At 32.3% G+C, this 19199-nt stretch overlaps 2 protein-coding genes and 1 long non-coding RNA gene across 6 annotated transcripts in view; 2 read left to right on the plus strand and 1 right to left on the minus strand.

The window, feature by feature from the left end:
- Positions 1-18496, plus strand: part of LOC127701303 (F-box only protein 15-like) — a 35549-nt gene extending 17053 nt beyond the window's left edge. Inside the window, exons 10-16 of one of the 2 annotated variants that reach the window (XM_052205186.1) lie at positions 1559-1614; positions 2773-2871; positions 4314-4420; positions 6039-6100; positions 7477-7526; positions 8696-8790; positions 18201-18496. In XM_052205186.1, coding sequence (XP_052061146.1) covers positions 1559-1614; positions 2773-2871; positions 4314-4420; positions 6039-6100; positions 7477-7526; positions 8696-8790; positions 18201-18296 — 565 coding nt within the window. In that variant the 3' untranslated portion in view covers positions 18297-18496. The remainder of the gene's footprint in view (positions 1-1558; positions 1615-2772; positions 2872-4313; positions 4421-6038; positions 6101-7476; positions 7527-8695; positions 8791-18200) is intronic. The other variant, XM_052205187.1, reaches the window with a different exon arrangement.
- The window catches only part of LOC127701394 (uncharacterized), a 203940-nt gene that overhangs the window by 154586 nt on the left and 30155 nt on the right, over positions 1-19199 (plus strand). The gene's annotated exons all lie outside the window — the stretch shown is intronic.
- Positions 1-19199, minus strand: part of LOC127701268 (nuclear factor of activated T-cells 5-like) — a 347248-nt gene that overhangs the window by 34530 nt on the left and 293519 nt on the right. The gene's annotated exons all lie outside the window — the stretch shown is intronic.

Below are 19199 nucleotides of genomic sequence, written 5' to 3' on the forward strand. Positions count from 1 at the left end.
GAGCCATAACCCCCCCCCCCCAAAGCCAATTATTACTTTCCAATGTAACCTAAATTTCCAATATATATAATTTTAAATTTCAATTCCTCATAATATATAACCGTATCATTATTATTTTCTTTCATATATAAATCTGAAACAACCATCTTTAAATGGAAAATTTTAAAGAAAAAAAAAGGAAAAAAAAAAATCCTACCCCCGACACATTTTTTCAACCCCCTTTTGATTCATCATCCCCCACCTCAATCACAACCTTCAATTTGTGGTATGGTACATTGCAATACAATTTCACAGAGATCCATACACTTGAACACAAGTTTTTGTTGCAAACTAAAAAAATCCTTATTTTTGACCAATATTTGGCCCCTTATTCATAAACGTTTGAGCAATTAACCCCAAAACTCAATTCCTACTTTCTCTTTGTGATAAAAAATAACTAACTTAAAATGTAAATTTTAAACAAAAAAAAAAGGAAAAAAAATAATTACCCCTTTTTTGACCCCCCCCCCCCCCTTATGATTCATCACCCCCCCTCCCCCCAAACCAAGCTCAATAGCAGCCTTGCCTTTGTGGTATGGTACCTTGTAATACAATTTTAGAGAGATCCATACACTTGAACACAAGTTATTGTCTAGAAACTAAAAAATGCTTATTTTAAACCCCTTTTTAGGCCCCTTATTACTAAACGTTTTGGGCAATTACCACAAAACTCAATTCCAGCTTTCCCTTTGTGAAATGGAACCTTGTAGTAAAATTTCAGAAAGATCCATACACTTACACACAAGTTATTGTCATGAAACTAGAAAAATGCTTGTTTTTTGCCCCCTTTTGGCCCCTTATTCCTAAAATTTTGAGGCAATAAACCCCAAAATTAATCCCAGCATTGACCCTTTGTGATATGGAATCTTGTGGTACAATGTCAAAGAGATCCATACGCTAACACACAAGTTATGTCTGGAAGTTACAAAAATGCTTATTTTCGGCCCCTTTTTGGCCCCTAATTCCTTAACTGTTGGTACCATAACCCCCAAAATCAATCCCCACCTTCCTATTGTGGTATTGAACCTTATGGTAAAATTTCATAGAGATCCATTCACTTAAACTAAAGTTAGAGTGCGAAAACCATTGTGTCTTCGGACGACTACGCCGGACTACGAGGACGAGGCCAACGTCATACCTATATACGACCGCAAAATTTTTTTGCGGTCGTATAAAAATTAGGTGGAGTTTGATGCAGGGTAAAAGGCAAATTTATCTTATATTTTACTGTTTTTAGATCAAAGAAGAAAAGAGATATTGAGTAAACTACTGGACTTGAACAACACAAATTAACCTCACATCTTAGTCTTTTGTAAATGACTTGACAATTTACAAATGAAAGCTGCATCTGACATCATAAATCTTTTTACAATCAACATTACACTTTTACAATGACAGCTGCAATTGCAGGCAAGACACAATGTTCCGTGGAACCCTTTATAATATTTTATTTGTGAATATTTCATTAGCATGAGAAAATGTATTTTGTTTGATAAACAATTGATATTTTTTATTAAAGGATGTATCAGTCACCAAAAGAAAAAAGATCTGCCTGTTTACCTGAGTCTACATATGGTATGTTAGATAGTTGTATTGCCTTGCATGTGGAGAGTCGTTGGAGGTTAGAAAAGAGGTGTAATTTTTTATGTTGCAAACAGGAATAATTAAAATATTTTCTTAGTCTATTCATGGGAAGACAAAAAGTTGGTATTACTTATTGGTGTAACTCCTTCATTAAAAGGATCTCAAAATTAAAAACCAAGAAAAAATCAGACATATAAATGTCTTGTTACATGCAGTCAATTGAACAGGAGACATACAGCATAAAATAACATGTCATCTGCATCCATTTGATAGAATGTCATTATATTTTTTGTCTGCCTACAAAAGGTAATGCAGTTTTCTTTGTAGCCTGCATGTGCATCTTTTTCATGTCCATGTCAATATTATTATGCGCCTTTAATTCAATATTTTAAAGGTTGTAGCAATATTTTTTCTGTCAAAGTCTATTGCTTGGCATTGTCAGTTGGTTTTTAAAATGTTCATTTGCAGCACAATGTGTCCATTGGTTTCAGATATTCTTTTATCAAATCTATTCATTCTTTATCTGTTTTACTATACATGTATGTGATAATGTCAGTTACAAACACTGTTTCAGTAAAGAGGAAATATCAATGATATTTATAAATCTTTACGTAACCGTTTTTGCCTATCAAGACCATATGTCATAAAAGTAAAACACACAATAAAAAAATCGCACAGTCCAGCTATCAATAGGATGGCCACTCAAGGAAACAAAGTATTGAAGAACAGCACATTCCGGTAATTTAAAAAACAGGGTCAAAATATGCTTGCTTCAGCAGGAAGCTAGCTAACATAGCCACTGCTGTTAGTTGAGTATTGCTGGTCAAGCAAAAACTAATAAAAGCAGCACTCCTAATGTTTAGTTCTAGTACATGTTTGTTTCCTGGCAGCATTATATATAAGATAATTAGTTCACACCATATGAAAAATAATTAAAAGGTCTTCTTTGAGTTCCTGTTGCAATTTAAACAGATCTATATGTGAAGTAGAGTCGGGTGATTTATTCAGGCCCTTGAAGTCTCATGTAAATTTAGAATTGGATGTTTTAATCATGTTTTATTTTATAATTTTTCATTTGATATTTGTAATTTAACAGAATGTTTTGTATTTTATGTGTGTTTGATTAACAAAAGTATTGAATATGAACAGGTTTATATGGCTACAGTTGTACGATACAGCTAAGAACAATGAAGCAAGAAATTTGGGACCAACAGTTTAACAATGTAGAATGTCCAAACTCAAATATCAGTAAGTTTATTACAGTTGAAGAACACACATAGTGAATAAAAGTCAGATTATTGTTTGAAAAAAATATGAATGACTTTCCCATGCTGAAAGGGGAATAGCCTGTAAAGAAGGGATAAACTTTATCTTTTATGTATGTGTGTAGTTTTTTTCAGCCTGCATGTGCATCTTTTTATGTTCATTTCAGAGTATAATGTGACTAAAATTACTTATTTCAGAAGTCATACCATTATTTTTTCAGGCAAGGAGCTATTGCTTGGCATTGTCCTTTGGTTTTATTTGCAGCACAAGTTGTCCATTTGTTATTAAATCAATTCATTCTTGAAGTGATGTACTAAACCTATGCCAGTTACACATACTTTTATAGTGAAGAGGAAAAAATCATTAAACTAGAAAGCTACCTTGGTGTTATTAATATAAGAATAAGGAGATGTGGTATGATTGCCAATGAGACAACTATCAACCCAAGTTCAAATGAAGTGGATATAGGCAACCGTACGGCCTTCAACAACGAGAAAAATCCATACTATATAGTCGGCTATAAAAGGCCCTGACATGAAAAATGTGAAACAATTCAATTGAGAAAACTGAAGTTTTTTTAGGTTTTTAAAACTTAATACTTTTTCCTGTATTTTCTTTTGTAAACAGCTTAAATGAATCTGTATGTTTAAGGTTGTTTGACCTTGTATACTTTTGCCTATCCTTTCCCTTTTTGGTATGATACTCTTAAATTATAAATTTGATTCAAGCTTTTGGTCTTGTGTGTACTGTATATGTTTTTTTAGAAACGTGTCATAGGCAATGAAATCAGTTTCATATATTTATGTTCTCCTTGAGAAAGTGGTTTTCTTTTATAAAAAAGACAATACATAAAGCTGTTATAAGCTGCAATCTTTTCAATTCTTAAGTTGATTTTGAATGGAACCGAAAATTTATGAAACAAATGAGACATGGGATCAAAGCATCAAATTAGAAACCATCAGAAAAATTCTTAAATTAAAAACTGTACTTTTTCAAATTTCTTAAACATTAAATCACTGTGATGTCTCCTTTTTGTGCTAAGGTAGCGTAAATCAGACCCCAATCAAGCAATAAAACCTAAAACATTAGTACTTCTTTTCAACTTTTTCCCATTAATATAGTTTTGTTTAATTCAAAGAGGATCCATATATCCTTTTGACTTTCAGTCTTTCTGTTTGCTATTCACTTTGTCTACAAACAATTTCATATGTCAAGTCATTCTACATTTTAATAACTTTAATAATTTAAGAAGGGATTTTGGATGGATGTTTTATCTTTAGACCATAAGAAAGCTGCAAAGTCCCTCAAAAATTGTATTTTAGAGTTATGGCTATAGTGTAAGACAAAATGCAATATCATTCTCTGTATAACATAAATGAAGCCAGAAAGAAAGATGTTTAGTATTATTTTAATGTACATTTTAGGAAATGGTATTGCACAATTTCATCTTATGAAGGAAACTGATAGACAAATACTTATAAAAGAGATTGCGTTTCCATGGAAGACTGATGCTTTTAAAAGTAAAATTAAGGTTTGTTATTTTTATGCCCTATATCAAGTTTCCAGGATTCATTATTGAAAAAAAAAAAAAAAAATTGTATTTATTTGATGTATTTGAAGTTGACATGAATAAATTTTGCCCATGACAGTAAACAGGAATATACTACCGGTAACTTTATAATTATAAGAAGAATTGGTATGATTGCCAATGCAACAGCTTTCCACCAGAGATCAAACACGTAAATGACAGCAACTAAAGGTTACTGTACCACCTACAACAATGAGCAAAACCCATACCACATAGCAAGCTATAAAAGGCTCTGACAAATGTAAAGCAATTCAAACTAGAAAACAAAAGGCCTGATTTATGTACAAAACAACAAATGAAAAACGAATATGATATACTCAAACAAACCACAACCACTGAATTACAGGCTCCTGACATAGGACAGGCACATACAGAATGTTTGTAGCAATGCAATTTTATATTTGACAATTTTATGGGAAATAAAGGATATTTGACAATCAATGGGGACGTACATCATCTACACCCTCCCCCTGAATCCACCACTGACCGTGATATATACTTTATTGAATTTTATAACGTCACTACAGACATGGAATGAGTTGGGAAATATAAAAACTGTAAGATGGTACCAAAAGAGGAATAGAAAATGAAAAAGCATCCCTTTTGTCATAAAATTTAGTTTACTTGATTGTAACTTAAAAAAGAAATTGATTGGATTTCATTATTGAATGTGTTCCATGAAAGCTCATATTTGCACATTTTTCAATGCAAAGTTCTTGATCAGCACTTGAATTTTTAGAATAAATATTTGCAAACAATGTATATGTAACAGTAAGTTAAGGTATTTATGCATCGTTGACTTAAACTTTACTGCCAGGAAAATTTGAAGAGCAGTTCTGAGATGTTTGCTGTCTAGTGATTATTTGAAATACCCATTTTTTTATTTAATAATTTTATTTGAAGTTATATTGAAATCTGTAAATATTCCCAACTTTTTCTATTGATCACAAAACCAGTGGAAGATTAATGTTGGGGCATAGAGGGTGTTTGTGGCATGAAATAGTCCAAAAAGATTTGCCTTGCTATGCTCTGCATTATTTTTAACATTAAAGAAGTTCCTAGATCTGCTCCTGAAAACCACATGCATAAGGATACAAATTAAAAGAAAAGAAAGGATATGGGGTATCCATCTATGACACAAAATCTATACCGGCAAAGCAAAAAACACAAAAAGCAAAGGAACAGCTCTTTTATTACTGTTCTTCATCTTAAAGTCACAGTAAGGACTTCAACACATAGCAAAATAACTCTCCCCTCACTGCAAGTTTAAGACGGCCCCTAGTACTGGTTTGAGCAGTTATATTACTATATTATATGTTATTACATTTAACCCATAACTGTGCTATATGTAGCAAATATGTTCTTGGTATGCTTACCTTTTTTGTGAATAAACAAGTCTTTAAAATCATTGTAGAAAAATATATTTTCTATATTTAACTGACTGCTTACAAAATTACTGTAAAATATAGTACCAGTAAATGAAAAATATTTAAACTCTTTAGAGACAGTTAAACAATTCTTTTATATGATTTGAACTTTATATATTTTTATTTATACATAGGATGTGTGCTGTCTAGATGCTTTATTAACAGATAATGAAGGAAAGGTTGTATGGAATTGTTCGTAAGTTCTATTGTTAGTACGGCAGCTTTTCAGGTTTGAAAATATATTTTTATTTATTGCAAACCAAATGAAACTTTTCCACAGATTCATCTCCTATTGTTCAATCTATTTAAACTTTTGTCAGTTCTATTGTCCCATTCAATAAATACAATAGCTATTATTCTCTGTGTAGTTTATTCACTGGGACCTTTAAATTTCTTCTAAGAGAAATCCATCACTCATTGATTAATTTACCTGAGTAAAAAAATCATCTTCTAAATAAATGAAAATACATGTTTCAACTAAAAAAAAATGCCTGTGATGTTGTATTTATTCAATATCAATAATATATTTTCACTCTGTTCTATATAAACACGGATTTAATCATAAAAAGTTGATTTCTGACAAAATTTTCAACATTGTTCCTATTGAAATTTGTTTTTTTGTGTGTTTGACAAATTAAAACTGGAAAATGACAATATTTTAATTAAGGCCTTCTTAAATGTATTCTGTAACTAAACAAAAACAAAAAAAATGCAAATTTAAATAGGAACAATGCTAAAAATTTTGTCAGAAATCAACTCCGTCTGTCCGGCTTCAGGTTAAAGTTTTTGGTCATTGTAGTTTTTGATGAAGTTGAAGTCCAATCAACTTGAAACTTAGTACACATGATCCCTATGATATGATCTTTCTTATTTTAATGCCAAATTAGAGTTTTGACCCCAATTTCACGGTCCACTGAACATAGAAAATGATAGTGCGAGTGGGGCATCCGTGTACTATGGACACATTCTTGTTTATCATTCAAAATGTTCCCATAATCCTAACATGAAATTGGTTCACTGTTAGCACCATAGCAAGAAAATGAGTACATTAAAACTACAATGAAAATGTGTCATTCATTGGCTTCCACCTTTGTGAATCTCCTGACAAAAAATATGCAGCACAAGTTGAAATTTAAAATTTTTGTAATTCGACAATTGAGATTCTGACAAGAGTCTCCTTTCAGTGGTGTTGTGATGAAGCCACAAAATACTTGTGACTATCACTTATAACAAGAAGTCTTTTGGCAGTTCCTGTGTCATCCGTTTTTTTCCTAGAGGATGTACTATATGCTTGACTAATTATAACTAAACTTCGTATTGGACTCTGATCTGTACCAATTAAGCTTCTCGAAAAAGAACACAATTAAATCCCCCTGTAGTGGGCCTCCTATAACTGATCATTAGACACTTTGACAGTCTTCAGTGATTTCTGTAAAGTTTTTCTCAGAATTTCTTCACACAATTCAAGACAATTTACCCCAAGATACTTTTTTTTATAACATTCTGAGAAAAAGAAAAGTAGAAGAATTCAAATTATATTGAAAATAAATGCAATATTTATATTTATTTTAGTTCTGCTGTAACTGTGAAGAAGGAGGGAAGTCGGAAATTCACATTTGACAGTAAGTTCAAGTTAGATTTAAAAAAATAAAATGACATGATATATAAATTCATCTGTAAAAATTAAGATATAGCCTTTTTGCACTGATGCAGCATTAAACAATCATCAATCAATCAATGGAATTTAAATCTACTTAGAATAGCAATAATTGAATGGAAAACAGCAGCCACACTGCAAATTCCTATATCATTGATAGTATTAATTTAAAAGCGGAAGATGTGATATTGAATGAATGTCACAAAGCCAGTCATTAGAATTACTTTTCTTGTGACTTCATTGATATTTGGTGAACAGGTTGAATCAGCATTCATTTATCTCAACTGTATGCAGAATAATAACTCCTGCTTCTCAGTTATCTTCCAATGGCTTATTAGGACCAAGAATATATGTATTTTGTGAATGTCAGCTGGTATCATTCTTGTTTTAATCGAATTTATACTAATGAAATTATTTGATTAAATTAAATTTGATTAAAGAAAATAATCCTAGATATTTTGAACCTCCATTTTAACCAGTAACAACCATATACAAAAGCCTTCACTCCATGAAAACATAGGTCACACAATCCATGTAACAAAAATTTTATGCAAAATGGAAAAATAGATTTAGTTATAGACCAATTTGCGAAACTTTGGAGCAAACTAAATAAGGAAATTATGTGGTAAATGCTATATTTACCAGAATAATGTCTATCTTAAACATACAAGTGAGAGGTTTAGCACTTTAAAACCAGGTTTAATCCACCATTTTCTACATAAGAAAATGCCTGTACCAAGTCAGGAATATGACAGTTGTTGTCAATTCGTTTGATGTGTTTGTGCTTTTGATTTTGCCATTTGATTAGGGACTTTCTGTTTTGAATTTTCCTCGGAGCTCAGTATTTTTGTGATTTAACTTTTTTTAAAAATACTTGCAAAATAGCACTTACATCATGGCAGTACTATATATTGTCCATTAAAGGGTCTACAAATCAAGTTTTGCTTAAAATTCATGTCTAAAAGCATGTTTGTGAATATACAATAAATATATGAGTACCGGTACATATATGACTGAGTGAAATTACATTCTGAACAAAATTCAAAAGCCCTCTCAAAAATCTGATAGAATCTGTAGTACCAAGAAAAAGAGCAATATAGAATTTTAATCATGATATACAATATTTCTTTGAAGTGGATTTTGACTACTGTAGAGAACAGTCCAGATGTATAGAATATTCAGATCAGAAAGGACAAATTTTCATTCAGATTGACAAGGTACATGTACATGTATGTGCATAAATAATTATATTATAGTTTATATGTATGTAAAAAATGGATTTTGATTGGTTGACTCAGGTGGTACATCTTTCAGTCATTTTTTTTTATATTTATATTTTTTTTAATTCATATATCACAAATATGCATGCTTTCCACAACTTCTCATAAACAAGCTTACACTTAACTGCTGGTATTTTCCAAAATTAATTTTTCTGGATTCTCTTGCAAGGATCTTCCTGCCATATGTATTTCAGAACCCAGGGCTCACGCTACCAGGCGACTAGGGCAAAGAAGTCGCTTTCCCGTCCGTCTCTTCGCTTTGCCCGACCCTCAAAAGCGAAAACAAGTCGCCCTGTTGTTTACGATACTCGCTTTCAGTTGCTTTCGTCATCGGACATTTTCAATTATTACCAAGTTGATATAACATCAATTTTTTATTGATTATTAAAAAAATTCAGACATAAACGAATCATTTTCTTAAGAAAAGAGGTTTAAGCATTGACTTTACAGTGTGTAGCAGGTTATTTAATAAAAAGACAACTTTTTATCACTGCGTGCACCTCCGGTACTTGTTACTCGGAGAGCGTATATCAATCTAACTTTCGGCAGCAAAATAAGTTTGTTACTTCATTTGAAAGTGATCAAAGTTGCCTCCAGTAAATGTTTAATCCATTTATTGCATTAAACACGTCATATTCCTTTCCAAATAGCTTGTCAAACATGGTTACAAGAGCGCAATTATTTGTTTACATTTTACCGGCAAGTTTTTTACCCCAAGATGGTACTCAGAATAGAATCCTATACGGCTTCTGATTGGATGATACAGGATTGGAATTACATTTAATCGAAAGCTTATCCAATTAGGTTTAAAAATTGCAGAAAATCATATTCACATTTTACGAAGTATAGAAAATATCCTCCATTTCTGCACGTCGGAGCCATTAAAAATATGCATTTTTCATTAAGCCAAAAAAATAGACGATCTTTTTCAACTAAAATTGAGAATGGAAATGGGGAATGTGTCAAAGAGACAACAACCCGACCACAGAACAGACAACAGCAGAAGGCCACCAACAGGTCTTCAATGCAGCGAGAAATTCCCGCACCCGTAGGCGTCCTTCAGCTGGCCCCTAAACAAATATATATACTAGTTCAGTGATAATGAACGCCATACTAAACTCCAAATTGTACACAAGAAACTAAAATTAAAAATAATACAAGACTTACAAAGGCTAAAGGCTCCTGACTTGGGACAGGCGCAAAAATGCGGCGGGGTTAAACATGTTTATGAGATCTCAACCCTCCCCCTATACCTCTAGCCAATGTAGAAAAGTAAACGCATAACAATACGCACATTAAAATTCAGTTCAAGAGAAGTCCGAGTCTGATGTCAGAAGATGTAACCAAAGAAAATAAACAAAATGACAATAATACATAAATAACAACAGACTACTAGCAGTTAACTGACATGCCAGCTCCAGACTTCAATTAAACTGATTGAAAGATTATGTCTTCATCATATGAATATCAGGCACAATCCTTCCCGTTAGGGGTTTAGTATCATACCATCATAACATATATGAGAAGAACATAACCCGTGTCATGCCAACAACTGGTTTTTAAATAAATGTGTTTAGTGCCGATGCAAAGACCCTATAAGAGAATCAATATTAACGCCAAAATATGCAATCTTTAATGACCTGACAACAGTATCGTAACTATATCCCTTCTAGTAAGTCTATTTAAAGGTTTTGTTAGTTTCAGAGGTGAATACTGACATTTTTGTGCTTTATAAAGAATATTTCCATAAAAAATTGGATGTGAAATACCTGAACGTATAAGAAGTCTGCATGTTGAGCTATATTTACGAATGATGTCCTTATACCGATGATAAAATTTAGTAAATGTTTTGACTAGTTTGTGATATCGAAAACCCTGGTGTAATAATTTTTCAGTAATACATAAATTTGTCTCGTTAAAATCTAAAACATTGTTACATACACGAGCGAATCGTACAAGTTGAGATATATAAACACAGTAAGATGGTGACAAGGGAACGTCACCATCTAAAAATGGATAATTAACGATAGGAAATGAAAAATCATTTCTTTTATCATATATTTTAGTATTAAGCTTTCCGTTAATGATATAGATATCAAGATCGAGGAAAGGGCAGTGGTCATTGTTAGTATTAGCTTTATTTAAAGTAAGTTCAACAGGATAAATTTCTTTAGTATACATACTGAAGTCGTCATTATTGAGAGCCAAAATATCATCCAAATATCTAAAAGTATTATTAAATTTGTGTATCAGATGTTGTTTCTATGGGTCTTTACTGATTTTTGTCATAAATTGTAACTCATAGCAATACAAAAAAAGGTCCGCAATAAGTGGTGCACAGTTAGTCCCCATTGGAATTCCGATAACCTGACGATATACGGAATCTCCAAAGCGAACAAAAATGTTATCTAGTAAAAATTCAAGGGCATATATAGTATCAAAGCATGTCCAATTGACATAGTTTTTTTGTTTATTGCTACTAAAAAATGACCTAAAAGAGTTTGAACATATATATTCACATTCTGACTTTTTAAATGCCCATTTAATTAGGTGTGTGAATTTTTTCTTAATGAGAATGTGAGGCAATGTGGTATATAGGGTAGAAAAATCAAAACTTTGAACAGATTCAAAATCACCAATATATGCATGCAATTTATCAAGTACTTCCAACGAGTTCTTGACACTCCAAAAGTAATTAATTCCACTATTTTCGAAGGCCTTATTTGAACAATTTGTTATCAGGTTTTTGATTGTACCAAGTGTACTGGTAAGAAGAATAGACAATTTAGTAGTGGAACAATGGCTTGAAGACGAAATGAATCTATATTTGTAAGGTGTTTTGTGTAGCTTCGGAAGCCAATACATAGTTGGGACTTTCATTGTATTTGGTTCTGCTTGTAAAGCGGTAGCTAAAAGTTTATGTTTGTTACAGATGTCGTTTTCTGAAAATGGAGTCAGTTGGAATGTTGGTGAATTGGTGATTTCTTTTTTCAGAACCTCAATGTAAAATTTACGTCAAACAATAATAATATTATTAGCAGCTTTATCGGCCGGGACAAAAACAAATTCCTTGGCTAGTTCTTTTAGTTTATGTTTGATACGAGAAATAGGTTTATTGTGGTTATTGTTAAGAGTAAAATGTTCTTTAAAATGTTGAATACGTATATCAACTATGTTCATTACTGATTTAAAAAAAGAGTCCAAAGATTTTTTGTCAGCTTTTTCCCGTTTTATCCATTTCAAACAGTAAGTAACTGCATTTTAAGTCAATTTCTGCCGCATGACCCTATATATTTTTTTAGCTGTAATGCAACACTGGCATTTCTAGTAACAGGAACTGCAATCCGTTTTTCCCTAGTTTGTGTAGTCTTCGAGAAAAAAAATACGGAACACCAGTGGTACCCTATGGAAAATGCATTACGAATAATTGCGCTCTTGTAACCTATAGAAAAAAGACATTTTTTTAAAATAAGGCTTTGAAGAATGTTGAAAATAGTCATTTTGCTCGGAAAAAATGTAAAACAGCGAGAAATGGGGTCAAATGGACTTTTCATCGACGTGAATTCAAGCTATAGTCTGTTTCCTATTTGTGTTGATTTCCATATCTAAATCTAGGGTGGGCTCGAATGTCGACAAAGTATGAAGGGAATAGAACGGTTTTGTGATATCTACTGTTTTTATGGGAAAAAGCATGAGTATATCTTGAATTTGAAGATTCATTTTGGTTTTTAACCATAATGATCGTGACTCAGTTGCTGTTCTAGCAAAAAGCTAATTTGGTGAAAATTGACCAAAAGGGTCCCTAAGCAAACAAAACGATTTAGTTAAATTGCAAAGTAGAAAAATTAATCTTGGCATTGAATATTGTAGTCCAAGAATAGTTTCTCTTGCCAAAGTAGTAATATTATCATATTTTCAAAATTTGGAAAAACTATAGTCTGTTTCAAAAACGTGTTTTTTCAAGAAATGGTTTCATTTCAAGCCATTCTTCAAAATTTGATGTAGCTTTTCCATATCAGAACGGTTTTGTCGACAATATGATCAGTGCTGGATGACCTTTGAAAAATGAGGCCAGTAAATAAACTTTATCTTCATGTCTTTTTGAACAGTACCGTATTTGGTGAAAAAATCAGTTCAAATTTTTGGGCCGATCGGCGGGCAAAAACTAATTCTCAAAATTCAGAGAGTGATCAGATAATGTTTTGAAGACGTGATTTTATCTAGATAGATGCTAGCGCTTCATTTAGCGCGGGCGCTTAATTTTCGGAATTTTTTTTCATTACCGTATAGGTTACAAAAGCGCAATTATTTGTTTACATTTTACCGGCAAGTTTTTTACCCCAAGATGGTACTCAGAATAGAATCCTATACGGCTTCTGATTGGATGATACAGGATTGGAATTACATTTAATCGAAAGCTTATCCAATTAGGTTTAAAAATTGCAGAAAATCATATTCACATTTTACGAAGTATAGAAAATATCCTCCATTTCTGCACGTCGGAGCCATTAAAAATATGCATTTTTAATTAAGCAAAAAAAATAGACGATCTTTTTCAACTGCATTTTAAGTCAATTTCTGCCGCATGACCCTATATATTTTTTTAGCTGTAATGCAACACTGGCATTTCTAGTAACAGGAACTGCAATCCGTTTTTCCCTAGTTTGTGTAGTCTTCGAGAAAAAAAACACCAGTGGTACCCTATGGAAAATGCATTACGAATAATTGCGCTCTTGTAACCACATCATTTATTTTTGTAAATTTTCATCGTCCGCCATTAAACGTTTACTAACTACGGATCGGAAACGGACCAGCTATGACCGAAATCCGTATTTTTACAATAATAACAACAAAAGCTGACAGAAGAATATTGATCCCAAAAGGAAAAATTACGCATTCCACACGCATTAACAGACTTTTGGTTAGATCTAATTGATTAATGTATATAATTCCATATAATTTATATGGATTGTTTCAAAATATTGATTAAAGTTGCTTAACTACTAATATCAATATATTATGGCCCAGCTTAACTTTGTATATCTTTTGATGAGAAACACTGAATTTCATAACATGATAAACAAGATAGTTTTTAATTGAATTGTAATTCATATATATTATAATTTCTTTACCTTTTTGACATAAAAAAAAAATCTTTTTAGTGCTAGATATTTAGTTGGTAGTTTCTCACAAGAACCTAAACTTAAACAACTTTGAATTTGAACTGTTAATTTAATTGTATACTCAGATATGAATTGAACAATATAAAAAGAACATTATTTACATATGACCCTTTATACTATAGTAAAATCAAAACATTGTAGCGCAGCGCACGAAGGACACTTCTCTTTCAAATCTCACCACTTCTCCCTATCAGTTTCAAAAAGAGAAGTCACTTCTCCCTATGATTCTGAAGTAGTGTGAGCCCTGAGAACCTTAATTCTGTATAGATGCATTTTCATAGCAGCATGATTAATCAAAAATGATTGAGAGAAGTAATCTGAATACACAATAAACAATGATGTCACTCTAGGAAGTCCACTAAGCCAAATAAGACTGTCAGATCAGAACTATTTGAGTTATTGTCCTATGGGATCATCAGAATCAGCTGGGACTCACCATTTCAAAAAGTGCTGAGTCCCAGGAATCACCTTCAAAGTATCTTAGTGAGAACCCTGAGCTCAATATCTACAAGAAGAGATTTTTAAAGTTTAATTTCAAAAGTGCTAAAGGAAACAATTGTATTTCGGTTCTTACCTCGAAATATGTATGGATGGGTGAAAAATTGAAAACAAATGAGAAAGTTGTCACTTCTCTAAGTTTAAAGGGGCATTAGCTGTCAAATTATGTTCACTGATTTGACCCAAATTCTCATGTTTAACTTATGAAATACTAAAACTTATATTAAAATTACAAAAAGTCCAAAAGAAAATAATAAGAAATGCAATGTATAGACATGTTATAATGCATCAGCATTTCGTGTGTATTTTAGACTAGATGCCATCTAATTACTCATCAAGATGACCTGTGAAGACTGTCGACGGTCTTATAACCCGACATCAACATAAATATATATATAAATAAACATACTATGTGTACATATAACATGTGCCGTCGTATTATGACAATATCTCTAGGTCTATTTGATTTCATGTTATAGATTAAAAACATATGTCTTATCTATGTAGGACTCTAAAGTGCGATGGCCACGCTAAAGTCAGATGGTCTACGCTAAAGTGCTATGGTGTCAGAAGCTAAAGTGCGATGGTTGTTTGTTTTTTAAGTGCGATCAGATAACATGCTAAAGTGCGATGGTATGACAGGCTAAAGTCCGATGGTGTAACAGGAATGTGGTTCAGGCAATGGTTTTCGTTTGTTGCTGAGGTCATATTACTTTTTCGTTTATTGTTTTATTTATACATCAAGCCGTAGTCTTTCTCTTTTGAATAGTTCATACTACATCTTCTTATTTTTATTTTACAATAGTACAATAGTTATCCAAAAAGTGTAATGGTTACATTGCAGTAGTTAGTTTATCTGGAATTTAGTGGTAGTCGTTTGTTTATATATTTCATATTTGCTGTTTGTTTATTGTTTTGTATTTAAATGACGTTGCTTTTTTCTCGTTTGTACTGTTTTACACTGGTTGTTTTGAGGCCCTTTGGTCTTTATGGAATACTATGCGGTGTAAGCCACTGCTTTGTGTTAAAGGTCATTCTATAACCTAAAGTTGCATACATTAATGACATAAAGTCTTGGATAGAGAATTGTCTTATTGGCAATCATATGATGATACTACACATCTGTCTAGTTGACGTATATTCATTATTTAACAGGAATAATAAACCATATTGTAATTTTTTTTATAGAATTATTCAATTAGAAGGTAAAAAGAAGACTTTTTTTGGCACCCCAGCTGTTTTGTTTAAATTTCAATTTTACAAATTATAAAGTTAGCCTCTTCCAGCAACGACCAAAAAAGATCTAGATTGTGATCAGTTTGTTTCTCTCGTCTTTCTTTTCTTGTGTAATAAAAACCCTTAATCTTGACAAACATTCTCGTCATAATGCTGTTTAACATTGCTAACATCGATACTATTGTGAAAAAACGCACTTTAGCGTGTTCAAATAAATAACACAGACCATCGCACTTTAGCGTATCAAACCATCGCACTATAGCATATCAAACCATCGCACTTTAGCGTGACCATTGCGTTTTAGCGTCCCCATCGAACTTTAGCATAGGCCATCGCACTTTAGCATGACCATTGCGTTTTAGCGTCCACATCGCACTTTAGAGTCCTACATCTATATCATCGTTTTTTCATTATCACTATCGCTATTCCTGGTGTCTCCCTTGTTTCACTTTTCATTCATTTCTTTTTAATGAACGAACAACATGCTGAACACATGCACAACCTTCTTTACTAAAGGTCAAATTCCAAGTTGCATGAATATGGATTCAAATGAGTTGAATTATTGACTTGCAAGCCAATACATGTAATACATCAGCAATGTTTTTATACGCCCGTTTACCGGACTTATGATTGTATACTGTTGTCCGTCTGTCCGTCCGTCCGTCCGTCCGTTGTCAACATGTCGGACATTAATTCAAAAACGCTTTAACCAATATGCATGAAACTTTGGTGAATTGTTTATATCTATTGACGTGAGCTCCCTTTTGTTTTTTATAAATTTGAGATTTACCATTTCCGAGTTTTGGGGTTTTATTCATTAAAAAAGGGGGGATTTTCCAGTTTTCGGACAATAACTCAAAAAAATTTCACCAATTTGCATGAAACTTTTTATGAATTATTCATATCTATTGATGTGAGCTCCCTTTTGTTTTTTATAAATTTCGGATTTACCGTTTCCGAGTTTTGGGGTTTTATTCATTAAAAAAGGTGGGATATTCCAGTTTTCAGACAATAACTCAAAAACAATTTCACCAATTTGCAAAAAACTTTGGTGAATTGTTTATTTCTATTGACATGAGCTCCCTTTTGATTTTTATAAATTTCAGACTATACGTTTCCGATTTATGGGGTTTTATTCATTACAAAATGGGGATTTTCCAGTTTCAGACAATAACTCAAAAATGCTTTCAGCATTTTTTATGAAACTTTGGTAAATTGTTTATATCTATTTTTGTAAGCTCCCTTTGGATTTCTTAAAATTTTCGAATTTACGTTTCCGAGTTATAAGATTTTATTTGTTTATAGTCTGACAACAGATTTACTAAGTATTGCGCAACAGCACAGTGTATTGCACAACAGCAAGAAATCTTTCATATAACCAATTTCAAGTTCTTTGACTACATTTATTCAGAAACCTATAATATATCAAATATTTAATTACAATCCAAATTCAGACCTGTATCAAGCTTGAATATTGTGTCCATTTTTGCCCCAACTGTTCAGGGTTGGACCTCTGCGGGCGTATCCAGCTGCGCTCAGCGAAGCAGTTTATTTTAGCTTATTTTGACTGCTAATAGCGAAATATTATTTCTATATTCTACTAAAAATTTTTGAAAAAAAGGAATGGCAGTAATGATTTAACATTTTTTATCTGTGTTACTCATGTGTTTTATTTGTAGTAATGGCAGCCATGTTGGTTGGTTGCAGGAGATTGTAAAGCTTGCATGATGACTAAATACATTGTAGTTTTGCTCTGTTAATTGTTTCAGAAATTTAAGATATTCTTTTGTTTTACAATGTTGTAGAGACATTAGGGATCCTTTTGTTATCCTGGATTATCTATATTTTGTGTGCACATGACCTTTGGTCTGAGGTTTCCATCTGGTACATGTCTTTTGTCCTTGACCTCATTTTCAAAGTATCAGTGAAAACTTAAAAAAAACAAAGTTTTTTTAATTACCTTTTTTCAGTTATTAGGAGTAAAAGGACAGCTATATTTGGTATATAGATTCATTGCAAGGAATACATGTCCTTCAGACAGAGTTCACCTGACCTGTACCTCCATTTCATGCTTCATTGGTAAATGCTAAGTTTTCATAATTATAGGTCCTGAATAGGTAAACTATAATGGGTGGATAGAATGATTCCGACCTTGAACTCATTTTCACGATTCATTGATCAAGTCCTAAAGCTTTTGTGATTAGTGTCATATTTCAGAAGCAATATTAAAGTAATAGGTCAGCTTTATTGTGTGAATAGGATTTGTACATGTTTGTCTGACAGGGTTCATCTGACCTTGACCTCATTCAAATGGATCTTGGTTAGTGTAAGTGATAAATCTAAAGATCTGAAAAGCTTTAACATAAGGGGTAGTCATCTGCAGTAAAACAGGCAAGAACTTTCAGTATATACACTTTTGTTAATGTTTTACATGTTTTACAGGATGAAGATAAAACATATATTACACATATAGCACTCAGTGTTCTTATGGAAATGCTTCCAACACAGGGACATGACATACCCAGCAGTGGAGTTTAAGAAGTATAGCATGGATCTTCTAAAAATTGTATTTCACAAGACAGATCATGATGAAGTCTAATAGTACTTGTCTTATATATAGATTTTGCACAATGTGTTTATACTTATATCTCATAAACTGTTGATACTGAGATATGTCTCGCTTTTTTGTGATTTTTATAGTATTATACAAATGTTAAATTAAAAATGCAATATTTAAACATGTAATTTATGCAATATATTCAAAGCCAATAAACCATGACTGAAGGTGCATGGCCAAATAACCTCCATAGAAATGAGAAATGCCAATGCTTATAAAACTGAAAACAAAATACCAATGACTAATCGTAAGTGGTTCCCTTTAAACTAACCTAAACACAATCTTTATCTTGTAAACTATGCATATATAACAATAATAAACCATGAGGAGGGGGCAGAGCCATATAATCTCCACGGAAATGAGACTTGCAAATGCTTATACCAAATATCATTGACTTAACACTAGTGGTTCATCTTAAACTAACCTAAACACAAACTTTAACTTGTAAACTATGCAAAATATTTCAAGTCAATAGACCATGCCTAAGGGGTGGAGACGAATAATCTCCATGCAAATGAGATGTGCCAATGCATACCTACCACTAGTGGTTCCCCATAAACTGACCTAATCACAAACTAATACATTGTTGACACCCCAACATTGGAATTGTACAAAACAAAAGCAGTTAGAGCAAATCCGACATGGGGTTTTAATGATCATTAGAATTTTCAAAAATATGAGACAACCATTTTGGAGTAATTGGGGCAATATGCGCAATTGTTTCTCCATAGGCGGTAATGGTAACATTTTCTTCTGTAGCTCAGTCAATATCGTAAACTTGGATATGTATTATGGCTCGTTTCGAAGCTGAGACATTTTTACAT

The sequence above is a fragment of the Mytilus californianus genome, unplaced genomic scaffold (genome assembly GCF_021869535.1).
Source record: "Mytilus californianus isolate M0D057914Y unplaced genomic scaffold, xbMytCali1.0.p SCAF_5, whole genome shotgun sequence".
Lineage (NCBI taxonomy): Eukaryota > Metazoa > Mollusca > Bivalvia > Mytilida > Mytilidae > Mytilus > Mytilus californianus.